Source organism: Hippocampus zosterae, chromosome 10 (assembly GCF_025434085.1).
Source record: "Hippocampus zosterae strain Florida chromosome 10, ASM2543408v3, whole genome shotgun sequence".
Lineage (NCBI taxonomy): Eukaryota > Metazoa > Chordata > Actinopteri > Syngnathiformes > Syngnathidae > Hippocampus > Hippocampus zosterae.
Genome location: NC_067460.1, coordinates 23,073,146 through 23,088,604, shown reverse-complemented (window position 1 = coordinate 23,088,604; position 15,459 = coordinate 23,073,146). Strand labels below are relative to the sequence as shown.

The 15,459-nt window shown below is 45.2% G+C and overlaps 1 protein-coding gene and 1 long non-coding RNA gene across 2 annotated transcripts in view; one reads left to right on the top strand and one right to left on the bottom strand.

Annotated features, from left to right (window-relative positions):
* LOC127609025 (uncharacterized) overlaps positions 1-15,459 on the bottom strand; it is a 262,601-nt gene that overhangs the window by 148,213 nt on the left and 98,929 nt on the right. The window lies entirely within an intron of this gene.
* Positions 2,407-10,751, top strand: prcp (prolylcarboxypeptidase (angiotensinase C)). The gene is made up of 9 exons (XM_052078498.1): positions 2,407-2,804; positions 5,806-5,946; positions 6,048-6,149; positions 6,361-6,542; positions 6,631-6,788; positions 7,508-7,680; positions 9,495-9,662; positions 9,785-9,972; positions 10,239-10,751. The coding sequence occupies exons 1-9, from the start codon at positions 2,625-2,627 to the stop codon at positions 10,462-10,464; spliced, it is 1,518 nt and encodes a 505-aa protein (XP_051934458.1). The 5' UTR covers positions 2,407-2,624; the 3' UTR covers positions 10,465-10,751.

Genomic DNA, 15,459 nt, shown 5'->3' with positions numbered 1-15,459 from the left:
TTTGAAACATAAAATGTATCACCATGACTTTTCAATAGTCAAAAAAACCTTTGACTCGAACAACGGGGAAATGAACAAGCAATACACATATCCACAACTGCAAGGATCATTTGAAATATGACATACCAGTCAATATAAACACGGAGTGATGTCTTGTTAACTCGTGAGTGAGGCCCTCTAGTGTCTAAATGCTATTACTCATTTAGTGAATGCTATTACTCATTTAGCCACTAGAGGGAAGCAGTACTCTATGAAACATCACTCACCAGTCGACGAGACCTCAGTCAATGCAACACGTGTTCCATTGCGCCCAACCTGCGGGCCAGACGGCACTGATTTTATGACGGGGGCCGAGGGCCGGATGAAATTCGACCGCGGGCCGGATTTGGCCCGCGGGCCGGACTTTGGACATGCTGCTCTAAAGTGTGTGCATCGGGAGAGGTGAGTGGCCATTCTCATCCCTCCCTACGCCACACTGTTTGTTGTGTAATCAAGTGGCATTGGTCTCAATCAAGTTTTGACAATTCAAACAAAGCAGACTATAAAGTCGTCACGGCAGGCTAAATAGTGTTTCTCTGAAGTCGTCAAAGCAGGCTCCAGAGTCCATCTCTGAAATTGCTTAGGCAAGCAAGTCACCAAGTCATGCAATCATCTCAAAGCAGTTTTTTCACTGAGAAGAAATACATTGATTAAAGAAAACATCACAAAATATCTTAATATACCAAAGTAACACTATAAAATTCTGTGATTTATCGTCTTACGCTTTGCGGATAGTACCGGTCGCACGCGGATTGTCAACTAGTGCACCGTTTGGCCTGTAACTTGTTTGACAAGTGTACCAAAAGGCTAGTACGAATGACTTATTAGTGAGTACGTAGCCTTTTACGAGTACCTGTAACTGAAGCTGCGGCTTCCGCCTCCCTCGTAACATGTTGTTTTACTATGATGCAAACGTGTTCGTACTAGTGAGGACAAATAGCGTAACGAGTGCATGATTTTCTGCCCTGCTAAATGCAAAGATGTCCTACAGCAGTGGGGGGGAAAAATGTTACTTGTATGACAGTCGTTTTACCAATTGCCCTGAACTTTGTTACCGGTGAGCAAAGAAAATACACAAAATGGCTTTCCAGACGCCCTTGCGCCACGACAAACTGTGAAATATTTTGCCTCCTACTTGCTGCTACTGTTTGGTAACTGCCAGTGTGAATCAGCATTTTATTGCGGTTTTTTTTTTTGGGGGGGGGGGGTTGTAATCATTATCTGGAACATTTTAATGGATTAATATTTACTTTGACTCCAAGCGAGGCGTTTAGTTTTGGCGACACGGCCTCCTGGTCGTATAGTTTGTGTACCGTTGTGTTTCATGCGCTTCCCACTATGTTTTTCTCCTGAATTGCGATGTAGTGCTCATGTATTTATCACAAATGTAACGTACTGTACTGCACACATCGGCCGTATAACTGCACACTTCATTTTTTGGTTACTGCTCCATTTTTGTTGTTGTTGTACAAACTTAGCACTTTGCTTTTTATACTTTATCATTTCATTTTTAATATTATTTGTAACGTTTTAATTCTTATTTGCCATTACTTCTTGTTAACCCATTGAGTTTTGGTTAACGCAGTAGGAAAATACGACGCGGGGGTTTCTGTGTATAAAATATACTCTAAAAGTACTCCTGTATAATATTAAATAATCCAACTAAATGGTGTGTTTGTGTCTCTCTAGCTCGCTTCATGAGGTATTATTTGTATTTTTTTTTTGGGTTTCATTCCTGTGGTTCTCAAATTGTTCAAAACAAATATCACCACTATGACCATTGAAAAAAAGGAAAAATAAAGGATTTTATAAATAAGTTAAACTTAATTGTAATTAAATGAATTATAAATAATGCAGTTTAAAAATATGAAAGACAATAATTGTATTTACTGCATGAATCCAGGCATTTTTTCTAAAATAGGTTAACAAGTAACAATAAATGAATGCTCTTCCGAGAAGAATTCCCTTCACTTGAGCTCTGAAGTTGTTAAGAAAAAGATAAGAAAAACCTTTATTAGTCTCACAATGGAGAAATTCCCAATTCACAGCAGCAAAGTTATGAAAGTAAGAAGTAGAACAACAAAATATAGGAGCTGCTGAAAAGGCAGCCACTCTCGCGGCGCCATTTTAGTTAGTTAGTAGGCTTAAATAATTATTGAAGGGGTGGTAGTTGATGTTCATTTTTAATTTCAAGCGCGACTTTATTTACTTATGTCACTTTTACAAAATACTATTTTGTAAAAAAAAAAACGAAATTTGAAGAACTTTCACTCCCACGATCCTGTGCGATCACCGAGTTTAATTTCGTCACGTGCTACGCCGACGGCGAACTAAAGTGCTAATGAAACGGGAACTAAATGCAAGTTTGGAAAACGCCGAGAGGAATCTAACACTGTTTTTTTAATGCTGAATAGGCGTTCCCGTGATATTTGTTTATGCTTAATTTCGAAAAAAATCAGATTTTGACTGCCTCGCTGACAGCCCAGATTCACTTCCTCTTTCCTCCTCCTCCTTTTCAGGGTCTCATCCGGTCTTCTTTCCACAAAATGTGCTGACGGCGGGCGTCTTGACAGCGCAGCAGAAAGATGACGTTAGGAGCCGAGAAGGCTCTTTTGGACAGAGCTGCACTCACTTTGTGTCTTCAGCTCTTGTGTTTTGTTGGCTCTTTACACGCTTTCAAAACGCAGCTGTTGCGCAGACACCGAGGTTTCTCTCACTCCAACGAGATCCCCGTCAGCTACGAAACTTTTTACTTGGACCAAAAGGTGAGTTGAACCTTTCTCCGTGTGCGCCGAATTCTTCGTTGTACTTTAAATATCTTAAGTGTGACGGGTCTTTGTGTTTTTTACCAAAAGTTAACCGTGAAACATGAAGGGTGACCACTAAAATCTGAAATTACTACACGAGGTTTGGTTTGAAGGCTCATTACGCCGGTTAATCACAACATATCAGAGCATATCCCAGGCACCTTTCACACAAAGCCTTTCATTGGCTGTGAGTATTTCTTTAAAAAAATTATGAAAAAGCTCTGCTAGTTTATCACACCGAATATCGATACAGTTATGAAACTTTTTTTTCTTTGACCATGTACAAAAAAAATTGACCACTACACCAAAATCTGACTTGCACTTTACATGTTCAAAGTTCACAAACCTTAATGTTGGAACATAATGGCTGCAATTAAAAGCTGCAATTAAACAGGTTTGCTTCGTGTGCTCAAAGGTGGTTCAGTTAATTGAAGACGAGAATGTGTCACACAGCTATCTGATTGGACGATTTATCCCGTGACGTCACCATCGTGTTTTTGTAAACACTACAATTTTGGGGTCAAGAAAAAACAATAACACACTTCACGAATGAGTACTCAATTTAGTCTCTGATGAGTTTTACATCGGCTGTGCCACAAAATCAGAGGGTTAAGAAAACAGGCAAAAGAAGAAGCTCATACAAATTCTTGTTTGAACAATACATTTGAAGCCCCCCCCCTGCCCCCACCCCAATTGTATTTGGTGTTTCTATCGCTGCGCCGCTTTCTCAACGCGCTTGATACTGCAATTGTCGAGGTTGCACACGTGCTGTCTGCGCACTGGAGTGTTTCCCCTCACTACTTCCTGTAGTAACGCTGAAACCGCAATGTGTGTGTTGTTGTTGTTGGCTCGCTGCCGAAAAGTTGACCAAGGGGTCAAGGGCCGAGAGGGTAGGTGTGGGGGGTGTTAAGTGAGCTTCCTTCAGGACTTGACTCCTACCTCATGTCGAGTTACATAAACAAATGCTTTCGTTTTCATGTCTTTACCACCGTTAGCATGCATAAATAGCATGTCGATGGCTGTGAATGACTTTCCAAAAAGTGGACTTCATAACTTTGAATGTGTTTAAAATGTATGAGACGGGGTATTTTCAGGTTTTACGTGCACACAAAAAAAGATCAGCAGGGGATCACTGGATCTACTTTTTGGTGACATTTAATTAGAGGTCTGCCTTGGGATTTTGGCAAACACTCAACACAGCATCCTTCCTCATCAGTGCTCCCATTAAGAACACTTCCTCCATCCTGATGCACATTGTCTTGTCCATGAGGACATGACACATCTGATGCGAAATCCATTCGCACGAGCCACAAAAAGGGTCATCGGTCACTCCGTCTTCTTTTTTTCCCCACACTGTTTGCGTGACAGCGGGGTCACAGAGTCAGCGCGCTCATCTGAACGGGATATCCTCTGTGAGCGTCGCACGACAAATGGGAGTGAAGCAGTAAATCCTCATAATGGCCACACGGTGGCACTACCTCTCAGGCAACCAGCTGTGCGTGCCGAGTGAGTCGGTGTGTTCTCGGGCTTTTGAATTCTCCAAAACCCCGGGCCTGCGTGGGTTTTCTCCGGGTGTTCCGGTTTCCTCCCACATTCCAAAAACATGCGTGGCAGGCTGATTGAACACTCTAAATTGTCCCTAGGTGTGAGTGTGAGTGCGAATGGTTGTTCGTTTCTGTGTGCCCTGTGATTGGCTGGCAACCGATTCAGGGTGTTCCCCCGCCTACTGCCCGAAGACAGCTGGGATAGGCTCCAGCACCCCCCGCGACCCTAGTGAGGATCAAGCGGCTCGGAAGATGAATGAATGAATGAATGAATGAATAACTTGGTTGCGTTACAAAAAAAGTAAAAGAATAATCTCGTCCACCACACCAGCTTTGATGAACACAAAATGGTTGGTCTTTCAAAAAGGCATGCACACAAACGTTTCAAGTACATATGTCTAAAATTGACCGCGAAGCGGCCATTTGGGTTTGAGGGCAGTTTCCAATGATTAAAGTGGCCCGCGAGGAAACAGTCAAACGGGCATTTCCAAATGTGTCTGTTCTCATAGTTAGTTTTGCTTTGGCGCCATCCAGTGGTTATTTTGCGCCAAGAGCATACGATGAAGTTAGTCCTGTCGTTTCGTTCAAACAAAAGGTGTGCTTTGCCACCACCTTGAGGCATCTAAATGAAATTTCAAACCTTTCGCGGGGGTTGTCAATCACTCACAGATTTTTGCTGCTCTATTATTATACCGTACATAAACAGTGTACCCCCAATGAAGGCCAAAGTGAACTTCGGCCTTCATTAGGGACAGAAGTCGGACAGTAGCAAAAAGGGATGCATTCAAACAACGCCCCCTCCTCCCCCGCCCCCGATGGCCGCAGCATTTTGTCATTTTCGTATCTTTAAAATAAATTAGCCGAATAAAAAGGGCAAATATGAAACGATGTGGCCTTTAAAAAAAAAGCACATTATTTAATGATTCAAAACAGCCCCCCCCCCCCCCCGCAAAAAAAGTGACCTTTTAAAGGACACACATCCACATTTTAAAATCTTTTGTTCACAGAATTACACTGCACATGACCCCACGGGAGTATGCCACCCTGCCAAAGTGACCCCCCCCCCCCGCTCCCCCCACTCCCAACGCTCTTATAGTACACGCTGCCAAGCCGAGGCTGAATGGATGCTTTGAATCTTTCTGCTGTCATTGGCTGCTAAAGTTACTGCCTCCTTTCGGGACTAAGGATGGTGCTTGGGAGCCAAATAAAAACATTCATTCTGGGAGTGTCTTGGATGTTTGACAACTGTGTGTCATATACAGTGGAGTGAAGTAATTACGATTGAATTTATAAGTTTGGCTTATGTTGCATGGAGCCCCCCCTACCCCCACACACCCACCCACCACTATAGACTATCCCGATGACCAAGATTACATGACTAAATGTGTCGTCGTCCCCCCCCCCCCCCCCCCCAGATTGATCATTTTGGCTTCGTGGAAGACGGCACTTTCAAACAGCGCTACCTTGTGGCCGACAAGCAATGGCGCTCGCCCGGTGGTCCCATTTTATTCTACACGGGCAACGAAGGTGACATCACCTGGTTCTGCAACAACACTGTAAGTCGACCTGTCAAGTCATGTCATTCATACCTTTTTAGCCCACCTCAACATGTGAGAATGTAATTTGTAACTGACTGACTGTCCTTATTCTGGTCCAGGGCTTCATGTGGGACGTTGCGGAAGAGCTGGGTGCCATGTTGGTCTTTGCAGAACATCGCTACTATGGAGAGTCGATGCCATTTGGAGCCGACTCTTTCAGCGTGAGTCAGGATGCAAAAAAAAAGAAAACAAACAAAAAAATAGTTCTTGCAGTTAATGTTGGCTTGGTGTTTAGCAGTTTTGTGCCGTCCATGAATGGCTTTTTTTTTTCCTGCAGGAAAAGCCCTTTACACTGGAAAAAAAAATGCAGTTCGTGTTTGGGCACTGATGTTAAATAATAGCATGTCAACGTGTACATTTATTTTCCTGCAGGACAGCAAACACCTGAACTACCTGACGGCAGAGCAGGCCCTGGCGGATTTTGCCATCCTGATCCAGAATGTGAAGCTCAGCAGAGCCGGAGCCCAGCACAGCCCGGTCATCGCCATCGGCGGGTCATATGGGGGCATGCTGGCTGCCTGGTTCAGGATGAAATACCCCAACGTCGTTATCGGGTAAGGACAGCAAATTGGATGGATGTAAATTTGTTCCCATATCAGCCTGATTTTGATTGTTATTTTATTTTATTTTTTTTCTCCCCAGTGCTCTGGCCTCCTCCGCCCCAATATGGCAGTTCTCGGGTATGGTGCCATGCGGAGACTTCTACAAGGTAGTCACGCAGGACTTTGCCAAAAGTGGAAGCAACTGCGACGCCAAAATCCGAGCGTCGTGGGGAGCCATCAATAACCTCTCCGCCACTGGTAAGGGCGCGATGAAGAAAAGAAACGCGGTGAAGAAAAGAAAAAGCCAAATAGCTCATTTTAATGGTGGAACGATCACATATTTGTTATTTGTGCTCCGTACAATTGTTTCAGTTTTTTCGCATATTTTATTAAGTACTTAAAATCAATTAGAGGTGCCACAAGGAATCAATTATTCATTCATTCATCTACCGAGCCGCTTGATCCTCACTAGGGTCGCGGGGGGTGCTGGAGCCCATCCCAGCCGTCTCCGGGCAGTAGGCGGGGGACACCCTGAATCGGTTGCCAGCCAATCGCAGGGCACACAGAAACGAACAACCATTCGCACTCACACTCACATCTAGGGACAATTCAGAGTGTTCAATCAGCCTGCCACGCATGTTTTTGGAATGTGGGAGGAAACCGGAGCACCCGGAGAAAACCCACGCAGGCCCGGGGAGAACATGCAAACTCCACACAGGGAGGCCGGAGCTGGAATTGAACCCGGTACCTCTGCACTGTGAAGCCAACGTGCTAACCACTGGACTACCTACCGGGCCGCCCAAGGAATCAATTATTTGATAATTAGTTTCACAATCAAGTAATCGTTTTAACAACAGGATTGAAAATGGTCTCAATCCTCGCAATTCCAACGCTAAATATATCCCAGATTTCTGAAAGCAAACTTGGTGTGGAATCCAAATGAAAACATTTCCGAACTTCTGCCTTCTGGTGCGCAGCGTCGGGTCTGGAGTGGTTGTCCGAGGAGTTCAGCTTGTGCGCGCCGCTCAAGACTGACAAGGACGTGTCGGACTTCAAGAATTGGCTCCGGGAGACGTGGGTGAACCTGGCCATGGTGGACTACCCCTACAAAGCCGACTTTCTGCAGCCGCTGCCGCGGTGGCCCATTCAGGTACTGACGCAAAACAATCGCGGCGTTGGAGTTGGCTTTAAATAAATAAACTTATTTTGGTGCTGATGGACCGACGAGGACATCTCTCCTGTTCTGCTAGCTTTAGCATTAGTGCTAGCATGACTTTTCAGACTGTATTGTCGTGTCGCGCTGTGTACGCGTTAGCCTCATGTATATTGTGCAACTTTTTTACACCAGTTACCACTTCAAAAAGTGTCATAAGAAGAATGTTGCTTTTTTTTTTTTCCTTGGTGTTTTCTACACAGTGCTACTATTGTCAACAGGCGTTCACGTAGCTGTGTGTTACAAGAAGGCATCCAAATGCCTCCTTGTTGTTTCGCAGCCTTGCTCTATGGCGGCTTGTAAATGCTTTTGTCACATAAAACGCGCTGGCGCCTGATTTACATGTGAAATTCACCGGGATTTATGGCGACCATGTCGGAACAAGGGGAGGGGGCCGTACGTTGGATTTAGCATCCCGATCCAATTAGAATGCAACCCCCCCCCCCCAAAAAAAAACGATCTTTGCTTTCCATCCATCAAGGCTTGAACTCAAAGTGGACTGCCCGAAAATCATAACACAGCAACATCAATGCTAGTTTTGTTAGCCTCTCTATGGCGTTTTACATTGACAGTTAGCATCATGCTAGCAGACATTTGCCAGTTTTGCGCCGTTTTGTTAAAAACTAAACTTGGAATTCTGTCAATAAACCACTTGCAGCCTTTTTGGATGAAATAGTTCGCTACCGGCCAAACTGGAGCTTGTTGTGAAGTTTGCTGCCGCCATCTAGTGCTCGTCATTTACATTTATGCTCACAACTCAAGAAAATAAAACTGTCAGTTTACCAGGGCTGAACCGTGAATGTTAGGCATGGCAAGGAGGAGTGAAAACATTTTTTTGGGTGGTGTGGGGGGGCACCCTGCATTTGAGCGTCAGCTTTTTTTTGTTGCTTTTGTTACTGTTTGCTAGTTGACCCCTCCCTCAAAAACTGGGCCCTCTTGTTTTTGTCACCCCGCGAGTGTTGTCACTGAGGCTTTTGTGCGACGACTCGGTTGCGGTCGATGGATGAGGACGGCAGAGGACACGTCCAAGCGAAGATTTACACCATGGGGAAAAAAAAGAGCAGCGGAAGGGTGGGGGGTGGCATCTTCTCCTTACTTTTCAGCCAGGATTAGCTTTATACATTCATCTCTGCCAACACCCCTAAGCCATCAATGGCCCCTTCTCACACTGGCTCACATAATCACATTAGCTTTGTCATTAAAAAACAAAAAAAAAGCTTCTCAGCCTAAAGCGCTTACGCCGCCCATAGGGGTCGCATACATTAGAGGAACCTCCCGATGACCGTTTAGCCTTCCTTTCTGGAGAGACGGAGCCGTAGAAAAGCAGATAATACCTGTTGAGTGGGGAAAGGGGCGGGGGGGGGGGGGGGGGGGGGGTTACGGGGAGTGCAGCGCGTGACGAGCTGAGGTGGAAACAAGAGGCATTGAGGTCAATTGGGAGAAATAACACAACCGCAGCTGTTTGCAGCAGAAAGGGACCGAGCGCCGCGAATAGCCAAAAACGGTTCACACACGGCCCGTCGATTCATCTTATCAGAGCCTGGGAAAAAGACCAAATAAAATGATTCTCTGAAAAAACTGCCACAACCTGCAAAGCGAACACTCAAATTCAAAGATAATCGTGACAAAAGCTCATGCCAATCATTAAACCGACAACCTGGAACTTCAGTCAACGGCCGCCATGGAGGGGGGGGGGGGGGGGGTTCGGTCGAGCGGAACATTCTCTTCACGTTTTTTTTTGCGTTCTTCAGGTCGCCTGCAAGTATCTGGCCTTGGATTCGTCGGCGTCGGATCAGCAGCTCCTTCACGGCGTGTCCCAAGCGGCCAAGGTCTACTACAACTACACGGGAAGCTCCGCCTGTCTCAACACCTCCGAGACGGCCACAGGCAGCCTCGGTGTACATGGCTGGGACTACCAGGTGAGGGGGGGGGGGGGGGCGCTGATATTCACTCACAAGTATCCCAACTAGCGAGTTGCTGAAGTCACAATGATGATGATAAAATTCGATGCCACGTTAAACGAGAAGCTTCTCCTCCTCAGGCTTGCACGGAGATGGTGATGCCCATGTGCACCGACGGAGTTCGGGACATGTTCGAGCCCGCCGAGTGGAATTTCCAGGCCTACTCGGACGAATGCCACGCCATGTTCGGCGTCAGGCCGCGAGCCGACTGGATGGGCGCGCTTTTCGGCGGCAAAGGGATCGCTTCGCACAGCAACATCATTTTCAGGTAAGCCCGGAAGAATCCATTTCGCGGAACTATCATTGACGCGCTACGACGAGGCGTAATCAAGTCAGTAATCAGCTCAGCTTCGATCAAGGATCCGAGTTTTGACACCTGTGGTGAAAAGAATAACTCTTACGTGCTCTTTGAAAGTTTTTTTTCATTTTTTATATTTATTTTACAGCAATGCGCGACCCTTCTGGATGAAAAAAAAAATATTTGTACTGAAATGTGACCCTGTCCTAAAGTCCGATCTACTTGCGGTGTCCCAGTAACGGCGGTCTGGACCCGTGGTCTTCCGGCGGGGTGACACACAACGTGTCCGAGTCCCTGGTGTCCATCATGATTCCGGACGGCGCGCATCACCTGGACCTGCGCTACGCCAACGATCTGGACCCGCCTTCCGTACGGGAGGCCCGCAAGTTGGAGCTGAGCTATTTTTGGAAGTGGATCAGACAGGCGGCTAAAAAGCATCAAAGGGGGGAAAAGTTGGGCTGAAACCCTCCAAAACGAGATGTTTCCGTTTTTTATTATTATATTTTTTTTTACACATTTGAATGAAAGCTTTTATAAATCGCTCCCAAATCCAAATCATTCGAGTTGCGGGTGAGCCGCAGCCTCTTTGCGGACTCCCAACAAATTTTGTTCTTGTGCCCTCAACCTGAATCAATTCTGCACGTGCGCCGTCACGAGATGCAACCGGAGGGCGGGGCACACCAAATGATCACGATTCAGCATTCGCAAGTCTTGAAGCATGTGAATTAAAACAAAAAGAAAAGATTTAAGTCGAAGAATGTTTTATTCATCAGCTTTTATTGCCCTTTTTTTTTTTGTAAAGCCATGACCTTTAACCTCCCTGCCTCTAATTGGCTGGTACTCGCTGTTCTTGCTCATCAGATTGGCTCGTGAGTCTTCATAAAGTTAAACAATCGGAGGCAGAGTCGGGCCAGTCATGCCGAAGAAAATATTGCCATCAACGTATCTCCATTTCAGGAAGTTGGACTTTTCCGACCTCCGTCAAAGAAGAGTGCACTTAAAATAAAAATCATTTAAAAAAGAAAACGGTGAACATTGAGAGTAGACCCACTTCTCCATGGAACACTACACCACTCATAGTTACCCAGATAATGATGCCCATTTTGGTCCGGTCATTTTGATGTGCTTTTAATAGGAGGCGTGGGCAGATCTTTGTAAGATTTGAAGCCTCCAGAGCGAGCGGTAACGATGGCAACGAAATTTAATAAAAGTCCACAGCCGGAGGAGGCCAATAACGCCACTGGCAGGAGGTTATTGCCATCTGACCCCGTCCTGCGGGATCCCTCTCCCCGGTGACCTTTCACTCACCCACCGCTTGTATGTTTCCCCTGCTAGCAATCATATTGATGCAGCTCCCCAAGGGTGGTGGGGGGCGACGGGGCTCGAAGTGGTGATTGAGCTTTAAAAGTGAGGCCGGTATGGAGTTTACTGTTGTAAAATCCTCACCCATGGTCTGTAAGATTAAGATTAAGATATCCTTTATTTATCCCGCAATGGGGAAATTACAATCAGAATTCAGAAAGGGGACCAAAAAAAAAAAAAAACGCTGGGTAGGGAGAGAAAAAAACCCGGTCTCATTCCACCAACTTTTTTGCATCCACATTCCACAGAATTCAAAATTGAAAAGATTCACAAAATTCAGGAAACATTCCGAGTATTTCCATTCCAGTTAAAAATAAAGCAAGAAAAAAAAATCTGGAATATCCCGGAAACCTCATTCATCTTCATTCCCAGTAGCGATTTTTATGTTCGTTAGTTTGGCTTCTCCAAATCTCAAACCTTGTCTATGTGTATCCTGTACCTCTTGATGCCCGTAGGATGTGAAACGGAACGTTTTTATTTTATTTTTTTTTTAATTTGAACTACACGACGAGTGAGGCTCTTGTCATTCGGCGCCCGACACCTTTGCAGCAGTGCTGTAAAGCGACAACTCTTTATTTTAGGACTCCACGGACAAGTTAGCTTGCGAGCATTTAGCACGTACATGGCTTTTAACTTGGCTTTTTGGTACTGTACTTGGCTTTTTTTTCTCCAAATGGTAACCGCTGTGCTTGAGTGTTTTCCGCAGCGGCGCATACATTGACGACGCTTCGCTCACACGGGGTAAGAAACCGACGAGTCAATCAATGCTTACTTTTTGGACAATGCGGACGCGTTAGCCTGTTAGCATTTAGCTAGTACTTTCATTTGCTTCAAAATGTCTTTAAAACCGGGTCACCAACCTTTTTGAAACGGAGAGCTACTTCTTGGCTATTGATGAGCACAAAGGGCTACTAGTTTGATACATTTTACTAATACTAGTTTGATTTTTTTTTTTAATTTGGTCGACTCAAAAAATTCTACCTCAAAGTGGGGGTCAATACGATTTTCAGAGCTATGTCATTCTTAAGTGACAGTCATAGTTATTAATAATTCATGACAGTCTTTTATGTGAAGATTCATGATTTCTCACAATAATTAAAAAAAAGATAAATGGCAACACACAACACTTTATTTCTGTTCATCTCATTCACTTGTTTGCATTTTCAAACAATTCTCTAATCCGAGAAAATCACAATGCCCCATTTCTGGTCCGCTATATTTTGGAATAGGCTCGCGGGCTATTCATGAGCTCCTTGAGGGCTACCCGATGCCTGCGGGCATGACATTGGTGACCCCTGCTCTCGAAGAAGCTGACATGTTGCAGATGGGCGACAAGTCCGGCATTGGTTCGTTGCATTAAAGAAAAAAAAAAGGCAGAAGAAGAAGAAGAGGGGGAAAAAAACCTGGACTTGTCGCTGCCTTGTCACGAGCTGCGCTGACTTTTCAGACGCCAAGATCTACTGCCCGACGCGGGGGAGGACCATCGGGAACCCCGCCACCCAAAGGCCCTCCTTAAAAAGTTTTCTCAGGACTCGAAGGGGTCGTTTATTCCGCTGGCGTCAGGCAGTGGCCATCAATCAAAGGTGTTGTTTAGTATTCACCGGAGGCCAAATGCGGGAGTACGTTGCGGTTAGGACCACACACACACACACACATACACTATGTAGGAAGAAATTCAAGCTTGGGGGTGTCTCATTGAAGAAGGGAGCTCCTGAATAAGTGAATTCTCAGATAGTAAATTAAAAATGACTTGCGCACTTATAAGATATGAACGAATTTGAGCTCTAGTTCAGAGAAGTTGTTTGAACATGAAATACAAAAACATGATTTGCCCTGAGAAATAAGAGGAACGGGAATTTGAACCTCCCCAAAGATTAAAAAAAAAAAAAAAAAAAAGAGGACTCCCTTCCACAACAAAGGCAATCCCGTTCGCTAACCTTGTGCCCTTTCAGCCTTTACGCAACAATGGGAGCTTGTTTCCGGTATGTGTGTGTCATGCACCACCAATGTCAATGACTCCCCCCACTGCAAACCCAGCAAACGCCCCGTCCGTCCACGGCAAAACGATTGGGAAGATGGAGGTACTTTGGAATGGCCGACCCGGATGCTAACCTCCGCGATCAAAGTGGATTTAAATGAGCGTAAAGTGGCAGCAGCAGCATGCATGGTGCTTTTTATTCAGCGCAATATTAGAATTGGCCTGACAAACTATTCCCACCATTAGTGGCAACTCTGCGTATTGGGCAAAAAAAAAAAAGGCTGTCGTCAAAGTGTGTCATAATGAAGAAATGAAAAGCATATATTTCCTTTTTTTTTGTGACTGACACATGCCTATATTTCTATTGGTCAAAGCCAAAGCTATGTTAAACTCCAGGAATTCCGCCTAGCAACAAAGAGTGGCATAAGAGCACAGCTGAACCCCGACATATTTGTGATTTGCCATTTGCGGCTGATCTTTTTTTCTTTGAAGGATATCCACCGCCACTATTTACAGAAAATCTTTTTGCGATTTTTGTGCACGAGCAAAATCCACGTCTTGCATAAAAATATTGCTTCGCTGCCATCCGATGGCATCTTGGTACCGAGTAACTATATTGAACTGAGTGGAGGAGCTTCATATCAGCAGGCCGTGGGCTTGTCTCATAGAAAAAGATCGCCATCTTGTGGCACCTATAGTCACTTACAATCCTATAGAAGTGGGTGTCAGTTCCACGCCGATTGACACTCTAACAGGCATTGGCTGTATTTTTGTGGCACTACAGTCTCCCAAATCTGTTTCAAAGCATGTTTGACTTCTGAAGAAATAAAGCAAATCCCAGAGGCATGTGAAAAAAAAGCAAAACTTTTAATCTGTCTAGAAGGGAAAACATCAATTAAAATAGGAACGGATTTTTTTTTTCCACATCACACAGCCCCAGATCTAATTCGATCAGTATTATCACTTTCACTGTCACGCTTTTTTCTTCTTCTGTGCTTCAATTAGCATGAGAAAGAATGTTGCAACAGCCTTCCTCCATCCCTCCAACTCCAAAAACAGCTCACCTCAAGATGCGCCGTTTCCAAGAGGAGCCAGATGAATTATTCAACGAGCGACTGGCACAAAATAGTTAGAGTGCATCTTTAAAGCAGACGCAAAAAAAAAAAGAAAAAAAATCGCCGCTGGCAAGCAACATGGCGGCCCCTTTCAGTGGCTGGCAAGGCGACTTCCTGTAAAGACACCCCCGCCGAGGCTTCATATGCGGGTTTTCTGTCAAAGTCAGCCTGAGCACTCTTATGGCTTGCGTTCCTTTTTTGGGGGTTTCTTTTTTTTTTTTATTTAACAGCTCCGGCAGCTTTTCCAGTTAAATGGACTGTTCCATTATCGGTGAAGCATTTTAGCGAGGGGTTGTGAGGTGCAATTTAATGAATCTCTGGCACAAAGCTCCCATTCACTGAGCCCGACGAAGAATGGGGGCTATTTAGACCCTGTAGGGCTTTATGTCAAAGGCAGCCCCATAATAGTTGTCAACCCGGGGCAGAAATTCCCACTGGCCTGGGAATGCACCAGAAATCAACTTTATGTCACCGCTAGATTAAGACACAAGTAGCCACCAAAAATGTTCGGGGCCAAATCGCCGCATCTGTTTGGGCGCTGGGATTTTCCCACGATGAGAGAGGCCTTGCTCGTTACTGTATTGCAAAAAAGATGCTCGAGTTCTCCTCGGTAGTCCCAACGGAAAGATTGTTTTGGTTTTTGAAAAGGATGGCTTTTATTCATGCCGAGTCACACAGTTTTTCTTGAGAGAAATCTCACGTTGTGATTGTTAAGCGGTGTCTTTAGAATCTTCGATACCCAGATTGGGATTCCAGTGGTGTCTGAATAGTTTTTTTTTCATTCATTCATCTTCCGAGCCGCTTGATCCTCACAAGGGTCGCGGGGGGTGCTGGAGCCTATCCCAGCTGTCTTCGGGCAGTAGGCGGGGGACACCCTGAATCGGTTGCCAGCCAATCGCAGGGCACACAGAGACGAACAACCATTCGCACTCACACTCACACCTAGGGACAATTTAGAGTGTTCAATCAGCCTGCCACGCATGTTTTTGGAATGTGGGAGGA